At 38.0% G+C, this 22,909-nt stretch overlaps 1 protein-coding gene across 1 annotated transcript in view; it reads right to left on the reverse strand.

The window, feature by feature from the left end:
* The window catches only part of LOC106082285 (protein timeless homolog), a 960,087-nt gene that overhangs the window by 575,315 nt on the left and 361,863 nt on the right, over window positions 1-22,909 (reverse strand). Inside the window, exon 11 of the mRNA XM_059362476.1 lies at window positions 15,475-15,575. Within this exon, the coding sequence (XP_059218459.1) occupies window positions 15,475-15,575 (101 nt within the window). The remainder of the gene's footprint in view (window positions 1-15,474; window positions 15,576-22,909) is intronic.

Raw genomic sequence — 22,909 nt, forward strand, 5'->3', positions numbered from 1 at the left:
GTTAATATGGCAGCTATATAAGGTTATAGACCTATTTGAACTATTCTCAGAACAGATGTTGAAAGTCATAACAAAACACATCATCCAATATTTCAGCCAAAACGGATAAGAATTGCTCCCAGTAGAGGCTCAAGAAGTCAAGACCCCAGATAGGTTTATATGACAGCTTTATCAGGTTAAGGACCGATTTCAACCATACTCTGCAAAGTTGTTGGAAGTCGTAACAAAACACCTTGTACAAAATTTCAGCCAAATTGGATAAGAATTGTGCCCTCTAGCGGCTCAAGAAGTCAAGATACCAGATCGGTCTATATGGCAGCTATATCAAAATGTGGACCGATATAGCTCATTTACAATCCCAACCGACGTACACTAATAAGAAATGTTTGTGCAAAATTTCACGCGGCTAGCTTTACTCCTTCGAATGTTAGCGTGCTTTCGATAGACAGACGGACAGACATGCCAAGTTCGACTTAGAATGTCATGACTATCAAGGATATATATACTTTATGGGGTCTTAGACGAATATTTCGAGGAGTTACAAACAGAATGACGAAATTAGTATACCCCCATCCTATGGTGGAGGTTAGTAAGAAAAAGAGTGCCGTGCCGAACCTTATTTATTTATTTATTATTTATTTATTATTTATTATTTTTCTATATATATATATATATATATATATATAGATATATATATATATATATATATATATATATATATATATATATATATATATATATATATATATATATATATATATATAGAAAAATTCATTCAAAGAAATTGACAAATGCGATCCATGGTGGAGGGTATATAAGATTCGGCACGGCACTATACATATATACACACATATATACATATATATATAAGCTAAATCAACTTATTCACCGATTTAGACCATACTTGGCGCAGTTGTTGGAAGCAAATGTTCAACCATGTCTGCAAATAGGATAAGAATCTTATATACCCTCCACCATGGATCGCATTTGTCAATTTCTTTGAATGAATTTTTCTTTATATATATATATATATATATATATATATATATATATATATATATATATATATATATATATATATATATATATATATATATATATATAGAAAAATTCATTCAAAGAAATTGACAAATGCGATCCATGGTGGAGGGTATATAAGATTCGGCACGGCACTATACATATATACACACATATATATATAAGCTAAATCAACTTATTCACCGATTTAGACCATACTTGGCGCAGTTGTTGGAAGCAAATGTTCAACCATGTCTGCAAATAGGATAAGAATTGCGCCCTCTAGGAGCTCAAGAAGTCTCATCGGGAGATCGGTTTATAACACAGCTATATCAGGATATGAACGGATTTGAACCATTGCACAGTTCTTGCAAGTGATACCAAAACACTACTTGCAAAATTACAGCCAAATCGGATAAGAATTGGGCTCAAAAATCAAGATCGGTTTATATGGCAGCTATATCGAAACATTGACCGATGTGGCCCATTTACAATCCCGGCCGGCCCTCACTAATAAGAAGTACTTAGATGGCTTCGAAACGCGCTCAATAGGAAAAGTGAAGCCAGAGATCGCAACGCCACCAAGCGTTTCGCAATTTGGTTTAGAATTACTCATCAGCTCTATTAGGTGTGAAGGTTTCGAGCCTGGGCACATGAGCAACAGCGAGAGCTGATGTCGTTGTCTAGCGTTTGAAGCCATCAATGCAACTCCCAATAGATGCACAGAATCATGTGTATACCATGGAGGTAGTGTAATTTGTGTAGACAAAAAATCTTCCGTTACACAAAAACACATGCATTGGGAAAAGTACAGCTAATTGACAGGGTTGTCGAGCGTTACGCAATGTGGTTTAGAATTACTCATCAGCTCTATTTGTAGTGAAGATTTCGAACCTGGGCACATGAGCAACAGCGAGAGCCGATGTCGTTGTCTTGCGTTCGAAGCCATCAATACAACTCTTAGAGATGCACAGAATCATGTGTATACCATGGGATTAATTTGTGTAAACAAAAAATCTTCCACTACACAAAAACACATGCATTGGGAAAAGCACAGCTAATAGACAGGGTTGTCAAACGTGGTTAATGTAGTATTTATATCATAGAGGCGTTTTCACCATAAATTATGTATAAGTACAATATACAAACGTATGGCGCTTGATTCCTTCACACCTAATATGACTGAAGTGTAATTCTAAACCAAATTACGAAACGCGCCCCATAGTTGTTGGTGCGTGTTGCGATATCTGGCTTTAATTTGCTTCAAGAGAAACAAACAAAAATGGTCAATTTGAATGATATTCGCCCTAATAGGCAAAAAACTTGAAAGTAATAAAAAATATTTTTTCAAATAAACACTAAGCGGTTGTAGGTTACAAATTTGCCTGTGCATATATATTTCAATATAATTATAATTCAATAATTTAACTCTCTTTCGAATGTAAGAGGCCTGGTGTTTTTGCACAACTTTATTTATAGAGAGAACCCGAGATATCTTCTTGATCGACTCATATTTGCTAGGTCTAATAGAGGAAAAAGAATCTTCCAGGCAATGTCTAGTATTGGAGAATCAAAAATTTTTTTTGGCAAAACAAAACTAAATTCAAAAGAGTAAAGTAGATGCTACGCTGTTTCAAACATGGTGAATTTAAGAACATCGTGTTGTCTGTCGAGAAAAATCTCCCAATGAAGCAATTCGTCAATTCGTAAATCGCGTTTCTTAACTGAACGTAACAAACGACCATCCGAAGTAATTTTTCATGGGAAGTGATGGTAGGGACAGCTGCGACCGCCGATGACTGCTCTCCAATAATTTTCAAAGAGCTTGGTGTCAGATTAAATGCGAAATAGGATAGGGTGTCAAAGTACATGATACATACAATAGGTTAGGGTAGGTTAAAAAGACGGTGCGAATAATAACCCGTGCCTTGCCACTATGGACGAAGACCTAAGCCAGTGATCGGCTTGTTGTGCGCTAAAAATGCTAAAAAGTTACCTCAAAAAAGAATCTACGGTTACTTTTTAGTATTTGGTGCGCGCATGCCTCTTGTTATCGGAAAAACATTTTAGAAGCCACAGGTGCGCAAACATTCGATCGTGGAACACGGACGTATCAAAAAAAATTCGGCACAATCACATAAAGCACGTGTTATGCAAATATGGCTAAAAAATCATGTTCCGCACTTCATTTCGTCCAAGTAGTGGATTTCCAATTCGCCAGATGCCAATCCGATAGAAATTTCTATTAGAACCATTTAAAAAAGATTTAGAGAGATACGGGAAGATTACTATTAGAAAAATTAGTCTTCTGATATCAGCAAGCACTGTTTACTGATATTAAATTAAAAATTTTAAACTTTTCTATTAATCCAGTTAAAATTGTAAAAATTTTTAACAACAATTGAAGCATTTGCTGTAAATTAATAAAAAAAATACAAATTTTAGTCGATAACTTTTTGTTTAAAATTATTCATATACTAGTAGTAGATATTTTGTCTGCTGTTATTTAAATTCGACCAAAAATTTACAAAATGTAAAATATTTTTGCCTTATTGGAAACTGGCAAAAAGATATTTTGACAGTTTTGAGCATTTTGTAACATTTAAAATTTTGAAAACAGCAGAAAATGTTTGCTGTTTTAGCAAAAAATTATTACTGTCTCATTTTCAGCAGAGCTTTCTGTTGTTACAGCAAACATTTTTGTTGGGTTTACTAAAAAATGTCTGTGAGTGTACATTCGTGCAGCTTGCAACTAGTTAATTGGCTTGTTCGGAGCAATAGTCAAGGCAAAAGGTTGTTGTTGTTGTTGTTGTAGCAGTGTGTTGTACACTGAGGCGGCAGCCCTTGCCGATGAAGCATTCCATCGGGTCAATCCGGTACGTACAACCGGCTGGCATGGGATTGAAGGCAAAAGGTGATCACATCGAGCAAAAATTACTGGATTCTGAACTTCATACTACTTCTATACAATATTTTTACACAAAAAAAATGAGGTAATTTGACTTGGTAAAACTTCGTTTCAGCTACTCCGTATATTATTGTTAGTGTTCGAGGGCACAAGCGTGCTTGACTGGACAATTTTCAGCCAAAGAGTAATACATGAAAAAAATTTTCCCCTAATCGGATGAAAATTCAGAAAATCCGGGGGAGGTCAAAAAGTCAATTATGGGGATGAGGTATCCAAAACTGCACCTCTAACCACGCCCATAAAAAGCCTTAAATAGACATAGGGCCGTAGTTAAAAGCTTCCTCGGTTATTAAATATAAACCAGATAACTTGGCTTAAATTTTTTTCAGACCCCTTGATAGCGGCTACCTAACATTCGGCTCGCCCGGACCATCGATATTATCACTAAAAAAAAAAAACAGTGGAAAAAGGTCTTCTGAATTTACAGACAGACCATAGTTAAGATTTTCTCAACAAACAGTAACAGTTCAAAATTCACCCACGAAACCTTGCCACAAAGATTTACAGAGCATTGCAGAGCAAATTATACCGCAAGACGCGCGATGCCAACAATCTACCAGCATTGGTGTATATTTTTGCATAATTTTTTGAAATCGTATATTAGCATTGGGATACTTTTGGAGTAAGCAAAAAATCAGTTTACGTGTAAATGCACAACGACAATAGTGAGGCGTCGGTTTCGAACGATTTCTCTCTAACCAACCAGTACCGTAATTCTGTAACTTATAACGAACATCGTTTCGTTATATAAGTCGACAAAAAATAGTTTGCACTACCGATTATGTTATTCTCCTACTTTACTTTACTTTGATTGGCCATGACCGAATATTTGTTCCACTAGCCGAACGTAGAATATCGTTCCAAGCGCCTCGATCTTCTGTGCTCATTCTAAAATCTCTGACACCAAGTCCGGAGGTGTCTCCCACCACTTGATCTATCCATCGGGCTTTTGGTCTTCACGGTTTGCGTGTACCACCGTGCTTGCCTTCAAAAGACTTCTTTGCTGTAGCTTCTTCATCCATTCTGACAACATGACCTAGCCAACGCAGCCGTTGTATTTTGATGCGTGTAACTATGCTGTCGTCGTCATACAGCTCGTGGTTCATACGTCTTTCTCTCAAATACTCCAAGCACTGCCTCATCTGCTTTCAGAAGTACCCATGCTTCAGAGCCATATAACAGCACGGATAGTATCAGTGTCTTGTATAGTGTAATTGTAGTGTAATCTTCGTCTGTCGAGAGGTAGACTTGTCCAAAGTAGCATCTGTTTGCCAGTATTATTCTTCGCTTAATCTCAAAACTGGTGTCATTCGTTTCGGTTACGGAGGTAAACACCAATTAATTGTCCGTCGTTTAGTTAACGAATTTCTATTCGTTAGTGAAAACAGCTGATTTTAACGATATCGATTAACGTTAAAAGTGACTACTTAATACCAAATTCAATAATTTTTCATTTATCGCTTGTTAACTAAACGATTTCCGTTAAAACACTTTACTGAATTCCACTACAGTAGGCGATTTGGACTAACTTAAACATAAAAAACCCTATAAGTATAATGTGGGAGCTATATCCAATTCTGAAACAATTTTGATGGCCCTTGGCGGATGTTTTCAGATGGTTTATTAAACATTCAAACTGTAATAACCACGTTTGACAAATGACAACATTATTGCAAATTACCCAAAATCTGACGAACATATATATGGGAGCTATATCTAAATCTGAACCTATTCACAGCAGATGTGGTAGTCGTCAAGGAAAGCGAGAAAAGCGTTGTACAAAGTTTTTTCAAGATTGGTCAGTAAATGCGCTTGCAGTGGCTCTAGAAGTGAAAAACGGGCGATATACATATATGGCAGCTATATCTAAATCTAAGCCGAGTTTTATGAAATTCACCAGTAATGTCGAGAATCATGAGAAAATCCCTCTAGCCAAATTTCGAGAAAATCGGTTAACAACTGAGCACTTTATTGCAATAATTCTCAAAATCGGACGAATATATATATGGAAGCTATATCTAAATGAGATTTCGAGCAAACTTCTCAGATATTGTGGTAGTCGTCGAGGAAAGCGTTGTATAAAATTTTGGCATGATGTTATATCTAAACCTTAACCGATTTCCATGAAATCCACCAGTAATGGCGAGAGTCAAGAGAAAATCCTTCCTGCCAAAATTCGTGAGAATCGGTTATCGAATGACCATTTCATTGCATTATTACTGCAAATCGGACGAACCTATATATGGGAGCTATATACAAATCTGAACCGATTTTTTCCAATTTCAACAGGCTTTGCCTCTAGGTCAAAAAACATGCCAGTACCAAATTTTAAGACGAAAGGATGAAAACTGCGACCTGTACTTTGTACACGTCCGTCTGTCCTGTAGCTAAATCGAATCGGAAAGTGATTCTGAGTCGATCCGTATACTTATCAATGGGTCTATCTCTCTTCCTTCTGGTGTTACAAACAAATTCACTAAGTTATAATACCCTGTACCACAGTAGTGGTGTAGGGTATAAATATTCAGTGGTGGTTATCCCCACATTCAAACTGGTGACATTGACGAGTTACTCATCCACCTGAAAATGCGATACGAGAGGTGTCGCTAAGCAGCACGCTGTTCAAATAAGACAAAAATGGTCCGCTTAAACTGTAATCGGACTGCACTCATTTCTTAATGGAATTTTTGTGGAAAAATTTTAAAAATGTATGTATTGAAGAAATGGGCTAGTATAATGCTCATGGGGTAGCACAATGGACTGAAATGTCAAAGTGAGTCTGATTGCAGACTTAAACTTTAATCTAACCTAACCCTAAAACGTTGGCTTTGTACTTGATTGGGTAACCGTGATTGGCTAATGTCCCCATTTTGGGCGTTTTTGTGGGGGTGGAGTGACTCCCTATACTTCGACATGAATTTGTATGCCAGATTCGTTATCTACTCCCGCATACTTTTCATTTGATACCCACATTGTCCTTATCGGTCCACTTTTGATTTTGGGTGGTGTTTTTGGGGTAACGGTGGAGGGTCCGCCCCCTTCAAATTATGAAGCCTATTCCTACTTCCTGACCATACTGGTAATCTACTCTCGAATACCTTTCATTTGATCGTCAAATAAACCTATATTAAGGGGTTTTGGGGCGGCCACCCAGATACTTGGATCCAACTTGTATTATGAAATTCGTACTCTACTCATTTGAATCCCATATTGTCCCGATCGGTCCACTTTTATTTTTGGGTAGTTCTTTTGGGGTAAGGGGGAGGGTCCCACACCCTCTCGATATCAAAAAATTATGTAGCCTGTTTCCTTCCAGACCAACCTACAGAATCTGTGAAAATTTCAAGGTTATCGGTTCAGACGGTTTTGAGTCTATACGGAACAAACAAACAAAAAAAAAATTGGCTGTATTCGACTTCGTTAGAAGATCTTTTTGGACCAATTGCTTGCCGAGACCTGTCTGCAGACTAAATTTGGGAGAGCCATCTTTTTCCATGTGAACATGGTGGTCACATATCTCTCCAGGATCATTTTTTTTATGAAATGGCCGTATTCGACCTCGTTAGGAGATCTTTTTGGCTAATATCTTACATGAGTGGATAGAGCATTTAGGGACCTGTCTGCTGACCAAATCTGAGGGGGCCATATTTGCCCACATGATGACGGAGGACACGTTTTCAAAACAAAAAGTGTTTTTGCCTTTAGAAAATAAGTTCATAATCTTACATGTAGGGGGCTGTGGTGGCTTTTGTCCCGTCTGGTTTTATTCGAATTTATTTTCACATACGTCTCTCAATTTTATTTCTTAAGCCCCTTTAGGACGAAATTTTTCACAATGACTCTACTATGGTCTCCAACCAATAAATATTTTAAAATTTTATGTTAAAAAGTTTTAACTTAAAATCTCTTATAGTCAGCGCTCCGACTTCGGAGCAGTTTGACTACGTTAAAATCCACCAGCATTAGTGAGGGGCAACAACAGCTGAAATTGTTTTTGATGTTTGTCTTAGTGACGCGATAGAAACCTATGCACCAGGTTAGCCATAATCATAAATTCACAAAAGTTTAAAATAGTTGTACGATTTCCGTATTATTATTTTTTAACTCTGTCAAAAACTATTTTTTTTTTTTTTGGCTAGGTTTGCGACATTTTCGTATTATATGTCGGATATTTATGTCATATGCATCAGAGTTTCCGACAGGCCATCCCTGGCGCAGACATTAAATATATTTATGTGGCATACTAAGCCTTTAAGTAGAATTTAAAAACAAGTTTACCTATTCTCCTCATCATTAACTTTTTTGTGATCAATAAAGTCCTGACAAAACCTGACCACATGCACGCAATTTTCTCCTCCATCCTTCCTGTTCTCTTCCTTTGATGTCCCGTCCGTTTTTTCCAGTCCTGTCTCTCTGTATCCAAAGTTATTAACGAACAATGCAACCGCAAATTCGATTCTGTGGTTTTTTCTATCGGTCGTTGATGGTGGCAGAGCATGAAAATACATTTGCTTTTGTTAGAGTGTGCGTGCGAGAAAACAGGTGGATATAAAAGTACGCCTTCCACACACACACAAACAGTCTCCATTCTAAAGGACTGACGGCGTTATGCATTTACACCTTCGGCATTCCTCATAGCACTTATTGATTTACACTGTGATGTAATGCAATGTAGTTATCAAATATTTTACATACTGTGGTTTACTCTTAGGGATAATACAGAAGATTTCATTTTGAATACCAACCATGTTTTGTGACTTGTTTCAGGTTTCACACTTGCATAGCTTTAATGATCAACAAATGAAAAATTGTAGTCATGATTTATATATTTGAATGTTGAATTCTGCCTCAAGTTCGAATGTTTGAGCGAAGAAAAAGTAAAACAATCCCCATAACAAATGGGAAGAACTGTAAAAAACTTTAAAAACTAACAGTGCAAGGAACATAAGATCGCTTATCTCCCATGAGAAAGACCTGCAGTATAATTTAGACTTAAAGAATCTAATTGAAAATCCTCAAAGATCTTTACTTCCAGTCAATCTTTGCAAATCACCTTGAAATCAGTATTTACAATTTAGTTCGACTTGTAGCGCATACGCAAACTAAAATTGTATTGCTACACCAAATGCCCATCGTCCTTTGCTGGAGTTTTCTTTCAACCCAGATTATGTACATTTTGTGCTTTTTTGTTGCTGCTCATTCCTTTGCGCAAATTTGTGGTTTATTCAATTATGGCTTCTATAGGTATCAAACAATGATGCAATGCAGTGGGTTATATACTGGTAAAGTTATGAGAGACCGGCAGTTCTGATGCCAGACTGTGGTCAGCATAAATCTACCATAAAATTTCTTGGAATGGGACTTGACCAAAAAAATAGAGGCCACTATCGATTTCTGTGCACTAATTTACAAATAATGATAGAAAGTATGGACATGAAAATAGCCCAAGTTATGCAAACAGAAAGCTCAAGATATGCAAAGACAAACATTGCAAAGTAATAATACAAAAAAAAATATTTTTTATAGACAACATTTCTCAAGAATATTCCATTCAGGAATTTGCAGCCAGATTTCTTTCTTTTTAAGGGTGTAGTAGTTCGATTCAAGTTTCAACGTAATGACTCCTCTTTATAGCCGATTTCGTAAGGCACACTGAAGGAAATATGTTTCCCAACATTTCGTACACATTAAATTCAAAATGTTCAATGTTCTATTTAGTGCGGCTTGAGTTTTAGATTCTCTTCGTAGCCTCAAGGCTTGCCGCAGGTGGATACCAATTTTTAGAGAAGTTCTACATGAACGAATACTTCAGACATGTCGCTAGCACTTGTGAGGCGATTATCACCGTTGAACATTTTCTTCATGTCATATACTTCGTGGGATGAGGGGCAAAAAGGTCATGTTTAATTCTAAAAACAGACTGTTGTCCTTTATGCGTATGATATAGATAGCTTGTCTCGACAACGGCACGCCTTAATGTCCTAGGCACGCCTTCATGTCCATATAAGAGGCACTCTCGCTGTGAAGAAATATACAATGATAGCACTTCTTAACATTTAGGAGGACTTTAAAAACGTAAAACCGACTTCATTTAAAAAGGAGTTGGAAAGACCAGGCCTCAATAATAGTGGAAGAGTCTTGACTAAAAACTTACTTACAAAAACCTTATAAGGTCAGGCTTGGTATTTGTAGATCTACACAGATGAGGGAGTAGAGTGACAATGAGGTGCACTGTCACCCCTACTTTGAAATTTATCAAAGTTATCAAAAATATGTGTTTGTCTCTGTAAGAAAAAGGTGCAGAAATTTCGCATAGAATGACGACGAAGATTTCGCGTTTAGGGAAAAGTTTTCTGACACTCTTTGGGAAATGCAGCAGGAAGCTCTATGTAAGAAAGCGAAGTGAAGGGCCGAAAATGGTTTAGGCATCAATCCTTCAGATCACCCACAGTGACATTTGCCTCCTACTGAGTAGAGAGTGTTCCAAAATACCTGCACCCAGAAAAATAAGTTTGCTTGTATCAGCAAACATTGTCAGCTGACTTTTTATTTAAAATGTTACTAACCGATCGTTAAAGCTTTTTCATTTTATTATTGTGTAAATTTGTTGGCTATTTTAGGCATTAGTTTTTCGATTCAAAGCGAATATATGAATTAAGTAGATATTTTGCCAGCTGTTATTTGAAATCATTAAAAAATTATTGAATTGTGGAAAGTATGTTAAAACTGTTTTCTTGAAACCGTTAGCACTTAAAGATCGGAAAACATGACTGAAGGTTGCCAGTATCGACTTTTGCCGATGCTGAGAGGAAGAAGAAGAGACTATAGAAAATTTGTTTTGTGTATATGTGTCACTCACTGCCAGTCAATGGAGATCCACTTTAGGTTCTCCTTTCTTTGAGAACTTGGCTGATTTAGCGGATGTGAACATTCGAAAATTGTTGGGCTTTTTGTAGCGATCTGGATGGTTGAACGGTAGAAACTAGGAGGCATGTTCCTTCTCCAGTTACTGTGGTATCACAATGGATGAAACGTCTAAGTGAGATTGATGGCAATCTGCCACTTAAACCTATCCTTAACAAATTTGTATGGATCCTTTAAAAAAAATTAAATTTTTAATTTAATACCAGTAGACAATGGTCGCTGATATCAGCAGACAAATTTTTCTGGGTGTAGGTGGTGGAAATGCTAAGATGAAAATGCTCTATTTTATTCTAGTCCTATCCGGTGCAAGTCAGATAGCAGTGCAAAGTTGTACTGGTACATTATCGATAATATGCGATAACTGAAAAAAGGAACCAATAATCGTGATTTGCACTAAATAGTATTAAAATAAAACATGGCAAATTTATCAACGCCGATTGCTTTAAATATCTTCTTAGATTGGCTAAACAGTGTAAAACGCACCTGAACTGGGATCCGGGCCACAGAGATATCCTTGGGAATTGTAGACGACTATGATAGACGTGGAATTATTACGTTACAATTTCCAGGGGAACTAATTTTTCGACATAAGGCCAAAAAGACAACGGATAACGGTAGGTTACGAATTGGGGGCTGTGAAAGCTGGAAGAATATATGGCCCAAAAAAAACTTGAAGAGGTCTGTCGTTTTATTGTCTTTGGCTAGAATTGAAGTATTACTTAGGTTGTTTATAATAACAGTTCACTGCTGATAAGCTAAAGGTTGCAGAAGCTGTGAAAACAGAACTGTGAAACAAGAACTAAACTGCAATTCATTTTTTTGTTTCTAGGTATTACATTGGACTTAAATCTGTAAGTGTATTCGATTGTGGAGTGCCACTATAACCTAACCTCATTCATTGCTATCGCCAATTGATTTGGACTATCAGAACGTTTTAATAACATGTCATTAAAATGTTTTTTTCTTCTGCACAATTGCGGTACCTCGAATACTAGTTGCTAATCCATCTGAACCACTTCGGTCGAGATAAGTAAACCTGTCAAGATTATAAATAGCAAAAATTTTTCAAATTATTGCTTAAGAAGGTCTTCCAATGAGATTCTACATTCTAAGGTCTGTTTTAGTGAATTGTCAAATGGTGTATAAAATTGGACTGTGCACGCAACTTTGGGCTATTTTGGAGTTTTTGCACGCTTTTAATATATATTCTTGCAGATAAGTTTACTACCACTTATTCATATATTAAACATTATAACCAATGATAATAATAGATATCCCTATATTATTGAAAATTCTAATATTATAGATAAAAGAATCTATACCTTATTTTAGCACTACGAATGATCCAAGTTAATACTGGAGATACAGGTTCCAATAACTTTACTATGAACTTAGTTCGAATTTTGGCAAGGCAAAACAAAGGTATAAGAATTTGTCACATCAATTCACAAAGCTTGGTGAACAAGATTGATGAATTTAAGGTTATTTTTGAGGACACTGACATTGATGTCATATGCCTATTGGAAACCTGGCTCAAATCTTCCATTCCAGGTAGCTTAATCTCTTTACAGGAATACTAGGTTCTCACATCAAATCGAGAACGTCGTGGAGGTGTAGCAATTTTCGCAAAATTACGATTTAAGTCAGGCACTGGAGATATCATCGAACACCGTTTCATTGAATTAAGCGCTTGTAATATAAAAATGCTTATTAGTTGTACTTATAGACCCAACAACTCTATTGATTTTAATAGTTTATGTGACATTTTGGAATCTTTTAATTTGGGTTATCATGAGCTTATCATAACAGGAGATTTTAACTTCAATATTCTTATCGATCAGTCATTGACGAATAACATGTTATCGCTTGGCTTGAGTGTTACTAATAGTACTAATCCTACCCATTTCTCTTCCACTGTAAATACGCTTCTTGATCTAATTTTTATCAATTACCTGAACAATATTGTACTCTTCGACCATGTCTCTGCTCCCAGTTTATCGAAATATGACTTAATTTTTCTTGCCTATACGTTTGAGGTACATGTTGAGCAATGAATATATTCGTTCCGTGACTACAGAAATTTGAATTGCGATGTTTTGGAGAACACATATTTTGGGACGAAATTTATGCTGTAATTTCTATTGATCGGTAGGTTGAATTTCTCTCGGAAAACATACTTTCACTATATGATGAATTGGTTACTATTGTAACTAAGCGTTTCTCCTCAAAAAATACATCGTGGTTTAACTCGTCTATTAAAGTATGTATTCAGGAAATTGACATGACTTACTCTAGATGAAAGAGATTTAAAACGCCATAGCTGTATAGGGAGTTTCGTTCTGCTAAGAGAACAGCAAATAGCCGAATTACCATTGCGAAATCTGATTTCTATCATGTACAACTTAGGTCTGCTTTGGACTCGAAAAGTAAGTGGAAAATAATAGGTGATATTGGTTTAGGTAAATGTAAGACTTCTAGAATCTATCATGATGATGTGTATGATTTCAATAGAATCTCTATAGATACTGAACCAAATTTTTCCCGATATACTGCAGCGACACTGGATGATGTAGTTGATTACGGTATTTTCGAATTCCGTTGCGTACTAATGAGGAAGTTTACGATTGTTATGCTGCAGTTACATCGAATGCTATTGGTCCCGATGGAATTTACCCAAGGTTTGCAAGATTACTTCCCCCTCGCTTATAGCCTTATATTACCTATCTTTTTGATACTATCCTCTGTTCTAGTGTGTATCACACTCCTTGGAAGCATGCTAAATTATATCGATACCGAAATCAAAGTAGGAATTTTGCCCAATAGCAATTTTGTGTTTTCTCTCCAAGGCCTTTGAGAATATCTCTCTAATGCTGGTAACATTTGTGAGGTACTACGCCACGTAAAACTTCTCTCCAAAGAGGTGTCGCATTGCGGCACGCCGTTCGGACTCGTCTGTAAAAAGCTTAAACTTGAATCGGAATGCACTCATCGATAGGTGAGAAGTTTCCTTAGTGGAATGTTCATGGGCAAGCTTGCAAAATTTTATAGAATTTAGATTCCTAAATTCTATAAAGGTCCACATTTACTACCGGTCCGGCCTTTGTCCCACTAGTAAAGGGTGATTTTTTAGCTATTATCTTTTAGGTAACAGAGGTTTGAACAGCTCACGCTCGTTTTGTGTTTTGTTTCACTTATACACGTTTAGTTTGGTCTATAATTTAGCCATGAATCGTCTTACAAACGAACAACGCCTGCAAATTATTGAATTTTGTTATCAAAATGCGCGCCCTGTTAAGAAATTTAATCGCGTGCTTCGTCCATTTTACGACGAAGATCAGCCAGATGCATTGCAAGAGCTGCCAATGCATCCAGAAAAAGTCTCAGTTTGGTGCGGTTTATGGGCTGGTGCCATCATTGGACCGTACTTCTTCAAAGATGATGCGTGGGATGCTATCCAATTTTTTTGTTGCTGAAAATGCAAGAGCTTGACTTGCATGACATGTGTTATTGAGAGGCGAGTTCGGTGAACATTTACGTTCGGGACCGGTCAATTGGCCGCCTAGATCTTGTGAATTAACACTTTTAGACTATTTTTGTGGGGCTATGTTCAAGCTCATGTCTATACAGACAAACCTGCTTTAATCGAAGCATTGGAGGACACCACTGAAGCATTAATTTGTGAGATACCGGCCGAAATGTTGGAATGACTATGTCAAAATTGGACTAAGCGGATGGACCATTTGAGGCGCAGTCAAGGTCAACATTTGCATGAAATAAGCAATTTTCATGTCATTTATAGTTATAGATAGGTTATTATGCTGAATTTTCGGAAATGGTCGCAGTTGTAGAAAAACTCTTACATCACAACCACTGGTGCCAATAGTGTAGAATGTACAAGGACTTTTGTACTAAGCTATACTCCTTAACACTTTCGATACACATATTCCGTAATAAATTGTTTGGAACTCGAGCCCCACTTTAATATACGTTTGCATCAGCTTATCTATTTGCATAAATGCATGTAAAGTGTTCGGAGCTTTTTTCGCTGTGGTTTTGATTCCAATTTAATTTTATTTTCACGTTTATGTAACTTTATTAAATAATAACAACGCCAAACAAAAGGCTTCAGCAGCAAGCAACAGGAAGAGAGTAAAACCGCAAAATACGTCGGGAGTCCAACAGGGAGGGCTATGGAAAGTGAGTGCAAAAAAACGAAAACAATTTTAATCTCTATGAAGACCACAAATAATTGTCAGTACTGGCCCACTAAATGCGACCATCTTTGCCATCAGAGGCCACAAGCGAAGGAGGAAACCCGCAGGCAAGTAGTTGTGGTCCATTTTGCCCATTCGAACATATACATATATCAAATAATTAATTAATAGGCATAATTGTAGGGAGGTAGGGTATGTGATCACCATGAAAATCCATATTAATATGTACAAGCTGCAGCAACCTTTGTGGAACTGCATGCGATAACTTAATCCTTTTCAAAATTTGTTATTTTAATTAAATGAAAACTGTATTGTTGCTAGTACTATAACAAGGACGACTGTATCACTTACCTGTTGTGATGTTGTGCATGAATATTTCCCGCATTAGCAGCAACTCATCTTCTGGGGCGGCTGACATGGCTCCGAAAACATCATTGTCAGGCCACACTTCTCTGCGAATAAAAAACAACAAAAACATAGATGTAGATACAGGAAAATCAATTACCAAGAATGGAAAGATATAAGAAATTTTGTATATAAAAGAAAAGAGTAAAGAAAGCAATTAAATTGACGGGAAACCATGCACAAAAACTTTACATTTAAAGGATCGGATCAACTTTAGTCGTTTAAAAGAGTTTAGCCTCAAATTTTCTCAAATTTTGGGTTAGTAGAAACTCTTTTTGGAAAAAATTGTAAACTTCGGTTCACGTAGCTACCATGTAAAGGTACTGCTTAATTTTAGTTTTTTCTGTAACGCCACCTTTTGCATGTAATTTGCAATTTTCGGTTCTCGGGAGAGTAGAGAAATTTTCAATCTTGATCTGCATTTCGGTATATATGAACCTACGTGCATTTTGTTTGGCGCAAATTTCGGATGAACTTAACCGCTTAGTATCCAACATTTTATCGAAATGCCTGGCACGGGTGTAGAAGGGGAAAATGCAACTCACCTTGCTAATATTCACCAAACTAAGTCTAAACGACAAAATGTGATTTTAATCAGTTAAACTGAGGGTTACTTGGGAATGTTGGAAATTAAGCAACGGTGCTGCTTAGTTGTAACTTGTCAAAACTTAGGCTTTTCTTGGTCTTCCTTAATCTCAAATGTGGGCTTAAACCTGCAAGACAACTGAAGGCTATACTGACATCCTTCTAACTTTTATTCAGTAGCAGCCTTGTCTTTTCGCGATCTAAATCTGCCTATAGGATTTTATTCGTCCTATCGATCGTTTCGCTGTTCCACAGTGTCGCCCACACCCTTATCTTTAACTGCGTCGACCAGAAAGACTTAAGTCTTTCTGGGTTAACCAAGTTTATTTACGGCATTCCTCTGGTCTTCACTGCCAAATAGTCTGCTCTTTTATTCCCCTTAATCTGTTATGGACTGGCACCTAAACGATGCGGATTTTGCCATCCTCAGAAAAGGCGTTAATCTCCTTCTTACACTGCAACATTGCTTGAGACCTTACCGTCCTGTTTGTTATTGCCCTGATGGCCAGTTTATTGTCCGTAAAGATGTTCACAATCGACGTTCTCGCGTTATCACCGCACCACTTCATGCATTCCGTGATCGCCCGAATCTCCATCTGCATGACCGTATAATCGTCAGGCTGTCGAAAACAGATCTCAGTCCCTGAGATTTCAACGTAGACCCCAGGCTCACTCTGTCCTCTATCTTTGATCCATCTGCGTAGCATGATCTTCGAGATGACAACACCAGAGTTCCATCGCTCCAAGACAGTGCCGCTGTCTGTAGTGTCTCGAACTTCTCCCATCGCCTTAAGACTACTAGCCGCAGTTGTTGCCTCACACTTAATCTGTATGCCCATGAGTCGGATGTTTAGAATGGTCTCCAGTGCGCTAGTGGGCGTGGTTCTCGTCGCTCCGTCTACATTATAACTCAGTGAATTTGTTTGTAACACCAAGAATGAAGAGAGCTAGACCCATTGATAGGTATACCGATGGACTCAAAATCATTTTCCGATTCGATTTAGCTATATCCGTCTGTCTGTCTGTTTATCCATTATTATTATCCTTATGTTGCACTCTTTCTCCATATCCTCGGGCTCAGGTCGCCTTTTGAGCTCGTTCCTCTATCTTTAATCCATCTGCGTAACATGATCTTCTAGATGGCAACACCAGAGTTCCGTCACTCCAAGACAGTGCCGTTGTCAGTAGTGTCTCGAACTTCTCCCATCGCCTTAAGACTACTAGCCGCAGTTGCTGCCTCACACTCAATCTGTATGCCCATGAGTCGGATGTTTAGAAAAGTCTCCAGTGCCCTAGTGGGCGTAGTTCTCTTCGCTCCGTCTATGCCAAGACAACATGTTCTCTGAACCTGTTGTATTATCCTTATGTTGCACTTTTTCTCCATATCCTAGGACTCAGGTCCCACTTCGAGCATAGTACCCCGAATGTGACACTTCCAAAAAGCAGATTTATGTCTTCTCTGGGTCGAGATTAAGACTTCTAGGTCTAGCCCAGTCGTATGCCATCTGCAAAATTCTTTCGGCCCTTCTGCATAGCTGAGTCGGATCCTTACCTCTCAGAAGTATTATAACATAGTATGCGTAGCAGACGGGTTCAGCATCCGTAATAGTTTATTTATGGTGGTCACCTATAGGAGTGGCGATAAAATGCCCCCTTGTAGCGTGCCTTGTACCACCTTCTCCCTAACTTTTATGCCATAGGACCCATAGTTTACCCACCTGCTTGTTACTTAGTATATGATTTATCCAGTCGCTAAGGACCCGGTCCACCCTCTACTGCCTTAAGGATTGGATCAGTATGTCCGCTATCGCAAGGCAAGTTGTATCTCCTGCTGGAAAGAACTACTTCTGTCTTGCACGGATTTATACCTAGATCACTTTCTGTAGCCCACTTCGGGTCGGTATATGTGACATTCTGATACAAGCAGAGTATATCTCCCTAAGCCAGGGAACCAGTCTATCAGACACAGCTTGTAATTCAACCGGTGACACATCATCAGAAACTTCTTATCGCCCAAAGGATTTTCGGCTCAGACACAATTTCCCTAATGGCCTCCGACGAATGCATCCTCCAAGGAGCTGCAGAATTCTACTCTCGCCCTTATATTTTCTTAGCTCAGCCTTAAAGATGTCCCAATCGTGTGGTGCACTTGTGGCTTTTGCTCTGTTGAAGGGTTTTCTGCAATCCTTCCTTAGACCAACCAGCTCTGAGTCTGCATAGCTGAGTCGGATCCTTACCTCTCAGAAGTATTATAACATAGTATGCGTAGCAGACGGGTTCAGCATCCGTAATAGTTTATTTATGGTGGTCACCTATAGGAGTGGCGATAAAATGCCCCCTTGTAGCGTGCCTTGTACCACCTTCTCCCTAACTTTTATGCCATAGGACCCATAGTTTACCCAACTGCTTGTTACTTAGTATATGATTTATCCAGTCGCTAAGGACCCGGTCCACCCTCTACTGCCTTAAGGATTGGATCAGTATGTCCGCTATCGCAAGGCAAGTTGTATCTCCTGCTGGAAAGAACTACTTCTGTCTTGCACGGATTTATACCTAGATCACTTTCTGTAGCCCACTTCGGGTCGGTATATGTGACATTCTGATACAAGCAGAGTATATCTCCCTAAGCCAGGGTACCAGTCTATCAGACACAGCTTGTAATTCAACCGGTGACACATCATCAGAAACTTCTTATCGCCCAAAGGATTTTCGGCTCAGACACAATTTCCCTAATGGCCTCCGACGAATGCATCCTCCAAGGAGCTGCAGAATTCTACTCTCGCCCTTATATTTTCTTAGCTCAGCCTTAAAGATGTCCCAATCGTGTGGTGCACTTGTGGCTTTTGCTCTGTTGAAGGGTTTTCTGCAATCCTTCCTTAGACCAACCAGCTCTGGGGTCCACCATGGCGGTCGCTATTTGCCCCTTGGCTTGGCACTAGGGCATGCTGATACAAACAGAAATACAAAAATAAAGCTGTCAAGATTTCAGGGAAATTATTCTTAGAGAAACTTTTATCAAAATATTGTTTTTATGTCGCTAAATGGTCATGAAATATTAAGAATTTTTAAATTTTTTTTAAGTTGTTAAAAAATTTTAAAAATCAAGTGCTTGAAGTCGACTCCGTAGTCGGAGTGAGCAATCTTCACGGAGTCGGAGTAGTTTCAAAATTGCTCGACTTAAAGCCCACTCGATGTCAATGCATACAGCTAATGTGTACTTCTTGATATCGAAGGATTCTTCTATTTTATGCACAACCACCGAAGTCTCCACCGACCTTCCCATGACATAGGCATGCTGTTTGTATCTGAGCAGTTCGCTGGATGTCATACTCTTTATTATGGTGTCCACAGTACGTAAGGCCTATAGGTCTGTAGGCCTTCGGTGTCGCATTACTTGCCTTGGCGTGCTTGGGTATTAATACCACCCTTGCCTTTTGCCAGGCGTTTGGAACATATGCAAGGCTTAGGCAACATGTGAAAATAGTGGCCCGTTGGGGCAACAGAAAGTCGGCCTCCTTCTGCAGTAAAACCAGATACATTCCATCAGGTCCGGGTGACTTAAATGGTTTGAAGCTCCCAAGGCTTTCTTTACCATAAATCCTGTAATGATAAGCCTTCAATCAACCTCATTATTTCAAGATTCCGGTGTCACCGTGAGTCGTTGAATCCTGCGAAAAATCCATTTTCATCAAAAGCCCCAACATGTGTTCCGTTGTCTCAGCATTCACTCCCATGTCGCATAGTGGGAGAAAATCGAAAAAAAAAATAGTAAAAAATACGCTAATTTGAGAACGGACGAAGAAAACGCTATGAAATGGTTAAAGATGAGGTGTTATCGGGAATATACGAGTATTAATTTTTATTTGTTTAAATTTTGGCTGAGATTGGCTTCGTATTTTGCCATTTGCGGAGGCATTTATGGTTCGATTTTCATTTTTATACATGATTTGGTTTCACAACGACTTTGCCGTAATAAGTGTCCACATCTGTTTATTCAGTTAAAAGTTATAAGTTTACTTTTTACATTTTTTGTTCAAAAAATGTATTTTCATTGTTTAGCCTTTATTGAAAAAACTTGCCAAAATACCTTAATTTTTTTTTTTTTTTTTGCAATGAGGGCATCTTGAAGTATCGTTTTAAGTGAAACTTGATCAAGAAATGTCAACTTAAACGGGTGCCATATGTACGTCAAAATATGCAATTTTTAATTACAATTTTTGAAAAACCCCTCGAGTTCTAAAATTCCAAAGCCCAGAACCCTAATTTGGGCATATGCTTTTTTACTCCATGTATGAGGAAACCAGCAGATATGTATACCTCCTGGGGACATTTTTGTAAGGCGTTTCAGCACTATCCAGCAAAAAAAGAAATTTGAAGATCGGACTACAAATGGACATTTGGCAGCACGAAAATTTTCTTGAAATGCCGAGGTAACCAACTTTAGGGGCCCACATTGAACGCCATCTCGCAATTGTCAGCAAATACATCCTATTTAGGTTGCGTTATGGGAGTGGGGTGGCCACATAGACATTTTTTCCCGAATAATGATATCAAATTCCTGCTTTACTCCCAAAGACCTTTCAATTGAGCCCCATATTGCTATGGTCGTACATTTATCCTCTTTTGGGGGTGTTCTTGGGAGGGGCGGCCTCCCAAACACTTGGTCGCACATTTGGATATCAGATTCGTATTCTACACTCAAATACCTTTTATTTGGGACCCATATTGCTATGGTCAGTAAATAAGTGCTGTTTGGGTGGTGTTTTGGGGAAGGGATGGACCCCTAGAAACTTGGTCCCACATTTGGATATCAAATTCGTATTCTACTCGCAAATACCTTTCATTTGAGTCCTATATTGCCATGGTCGGTAAGTATGTCCGATTTAGGGGTATTTTTTGGGGGTTGGGGCGGTCCCCCTAACACTTGATTTGACAATTGGATATCATATACGTTTTCTCATCTTAAATACCTTTTATTTGGATCCCATATTGTCGTGATTGGTCTATATATATATTTGGTAGGTTTTAGGTTGAGGCGGCCCCCCTAGGTATCCCATCCGAAATTTGGATACCACATTTTTACTTTTAGTGTACTAGAAGAGATCAAAAAAATTTCGATTAATTGCAACACCCATTACCGAGATGAGGCGTTTCTGAAAATTTGGGTAAAGGGGAGGGTCCGCCTCCCCCACTTCAGATATCAAAAAAGGTAGTAACCTATTTTCACCACGTGATCACTATGCACCATCGGTGAAAATTTCATGGAAATTGGTTCAGCCGTTTTTGAGTCTATAAGGAAGACACAAACAAACATAAAAACAAACAAACCGACAATCAAACACAAATTGATTTTTATATATAAAACTGAGCCCGGCCCGCTCTGCTGCGGCCGATTATGCTATGTTGGAGAGGAATTTGATGCAATTTTTTTTGTTTTTAGGTTTTTGTTTTTTAACAACGAATACCTTTCATTTGAGTCCTATATTGATATATACTTCCAATATGTCTATTTGGATCAGTTTTTGGGGTTGGGCGACTCCTTGGATACTTGAACCCAAATTTTTATACCACATTCGTAATACAATCTCCAATATCTTTCATTTGATACCCATATAGTACCGATTGGTCCACTTTTGATTTTGGCTGGTGTTTATGTGGTAATGGTAAATGTAAATGTAATGGTAATGGTAAATGGGTCCGCACCCTTCCAACATCAACAACTTACATAGCCTCCACCTCTTTTTTGACCATATTCGCAATTTACTCCCGAATACCTTTAATTCGTCCAATAAACCTATCTTGGAAGTTTTGGGGTCGGGGCGGCCATCCAATTACTTGGACTCAATTTTTAATACGGAATTCGTACTCTACTCTTGAATACCTTTCATTTAAGTCCCATATTGTTCCAATCGTTCCACTTTTATTTTTGGATGGTACTTTTGGGGTTAGTAGGAGGCTGCGCCCCCCTTTCGATATCAAAAAATTGTAAAGCCTATTGCTCCTTCCGGACTATATTCGTAATCTACTCCCGAATACCTTTCATTCGATTCCCATATTGTCATTATCGTCCAATAAACCTATTTTGGGGGGTTTTGGGGTCGGGGCGGCCCCCAATTACTGGAACCCAATTTCTAATATGGAATTCGTACTCTAATATTGAATACCTTTCATTTAAGTCTCATATTGTCCCAATCGGTCCACTTTTATTTTTGGGTGGTACTTTTGGGGTAAGGGGGAGGGTTCGCCATCCTTGTGTTATCAAAAAAGTATATAGCCTATTGCTCATTCCGGACCACTACCCACAATCTGTGGGGACCACTCAAAGATATCGGTTTAGCCGTTCTTAAGTCTATACGGTCATACAAACAAACACAAATTCATTTTTTCCTATAGGAATAGAAAAAGATAGTCGAAAAGTTGCATATCATTGGCGCCCACTCAATATTAATAATGCAAAAGTTTTGCAGCACCTGCCATTTTGATTTATGAATATTTTATACACTATGTTAAATTCGTTATAAAGTTTCATTAATTAAGTTCATCGATTAATATTTTTCACTGTCACACTAACCCAGAGAGAGGCAAAATCTCAACAAAATTTGGCTTAAAAACTTTCTGGAACATTTTTCATAATTAAAATTTAATTTTCATATCATTCAATAACATTCGCCCAAAGAACACCCACTCCGGGAAACACACACACACACACACACATACGCCTATTTCATAACAGCAGATATAAAATGAAAACTTTTCAGGTACATTTTAACTGTGGCCAATGTATTCCACATCGTCA

The sequence above is a fragment of the Stomoxys calcitrans genome, chromosome 2 (assembly GCF_963082655.1).
Source record: "Stomoxys calcitrans chromosome 2, idStoCalc2.1, whole genome shotgun sequence".
Lineage (NCBI taxonomy): Eukaryota > Metazoa > Arthropoda > Insecta > Diptera > Muscidae > Stomoxys > Stomoxys calcitrans.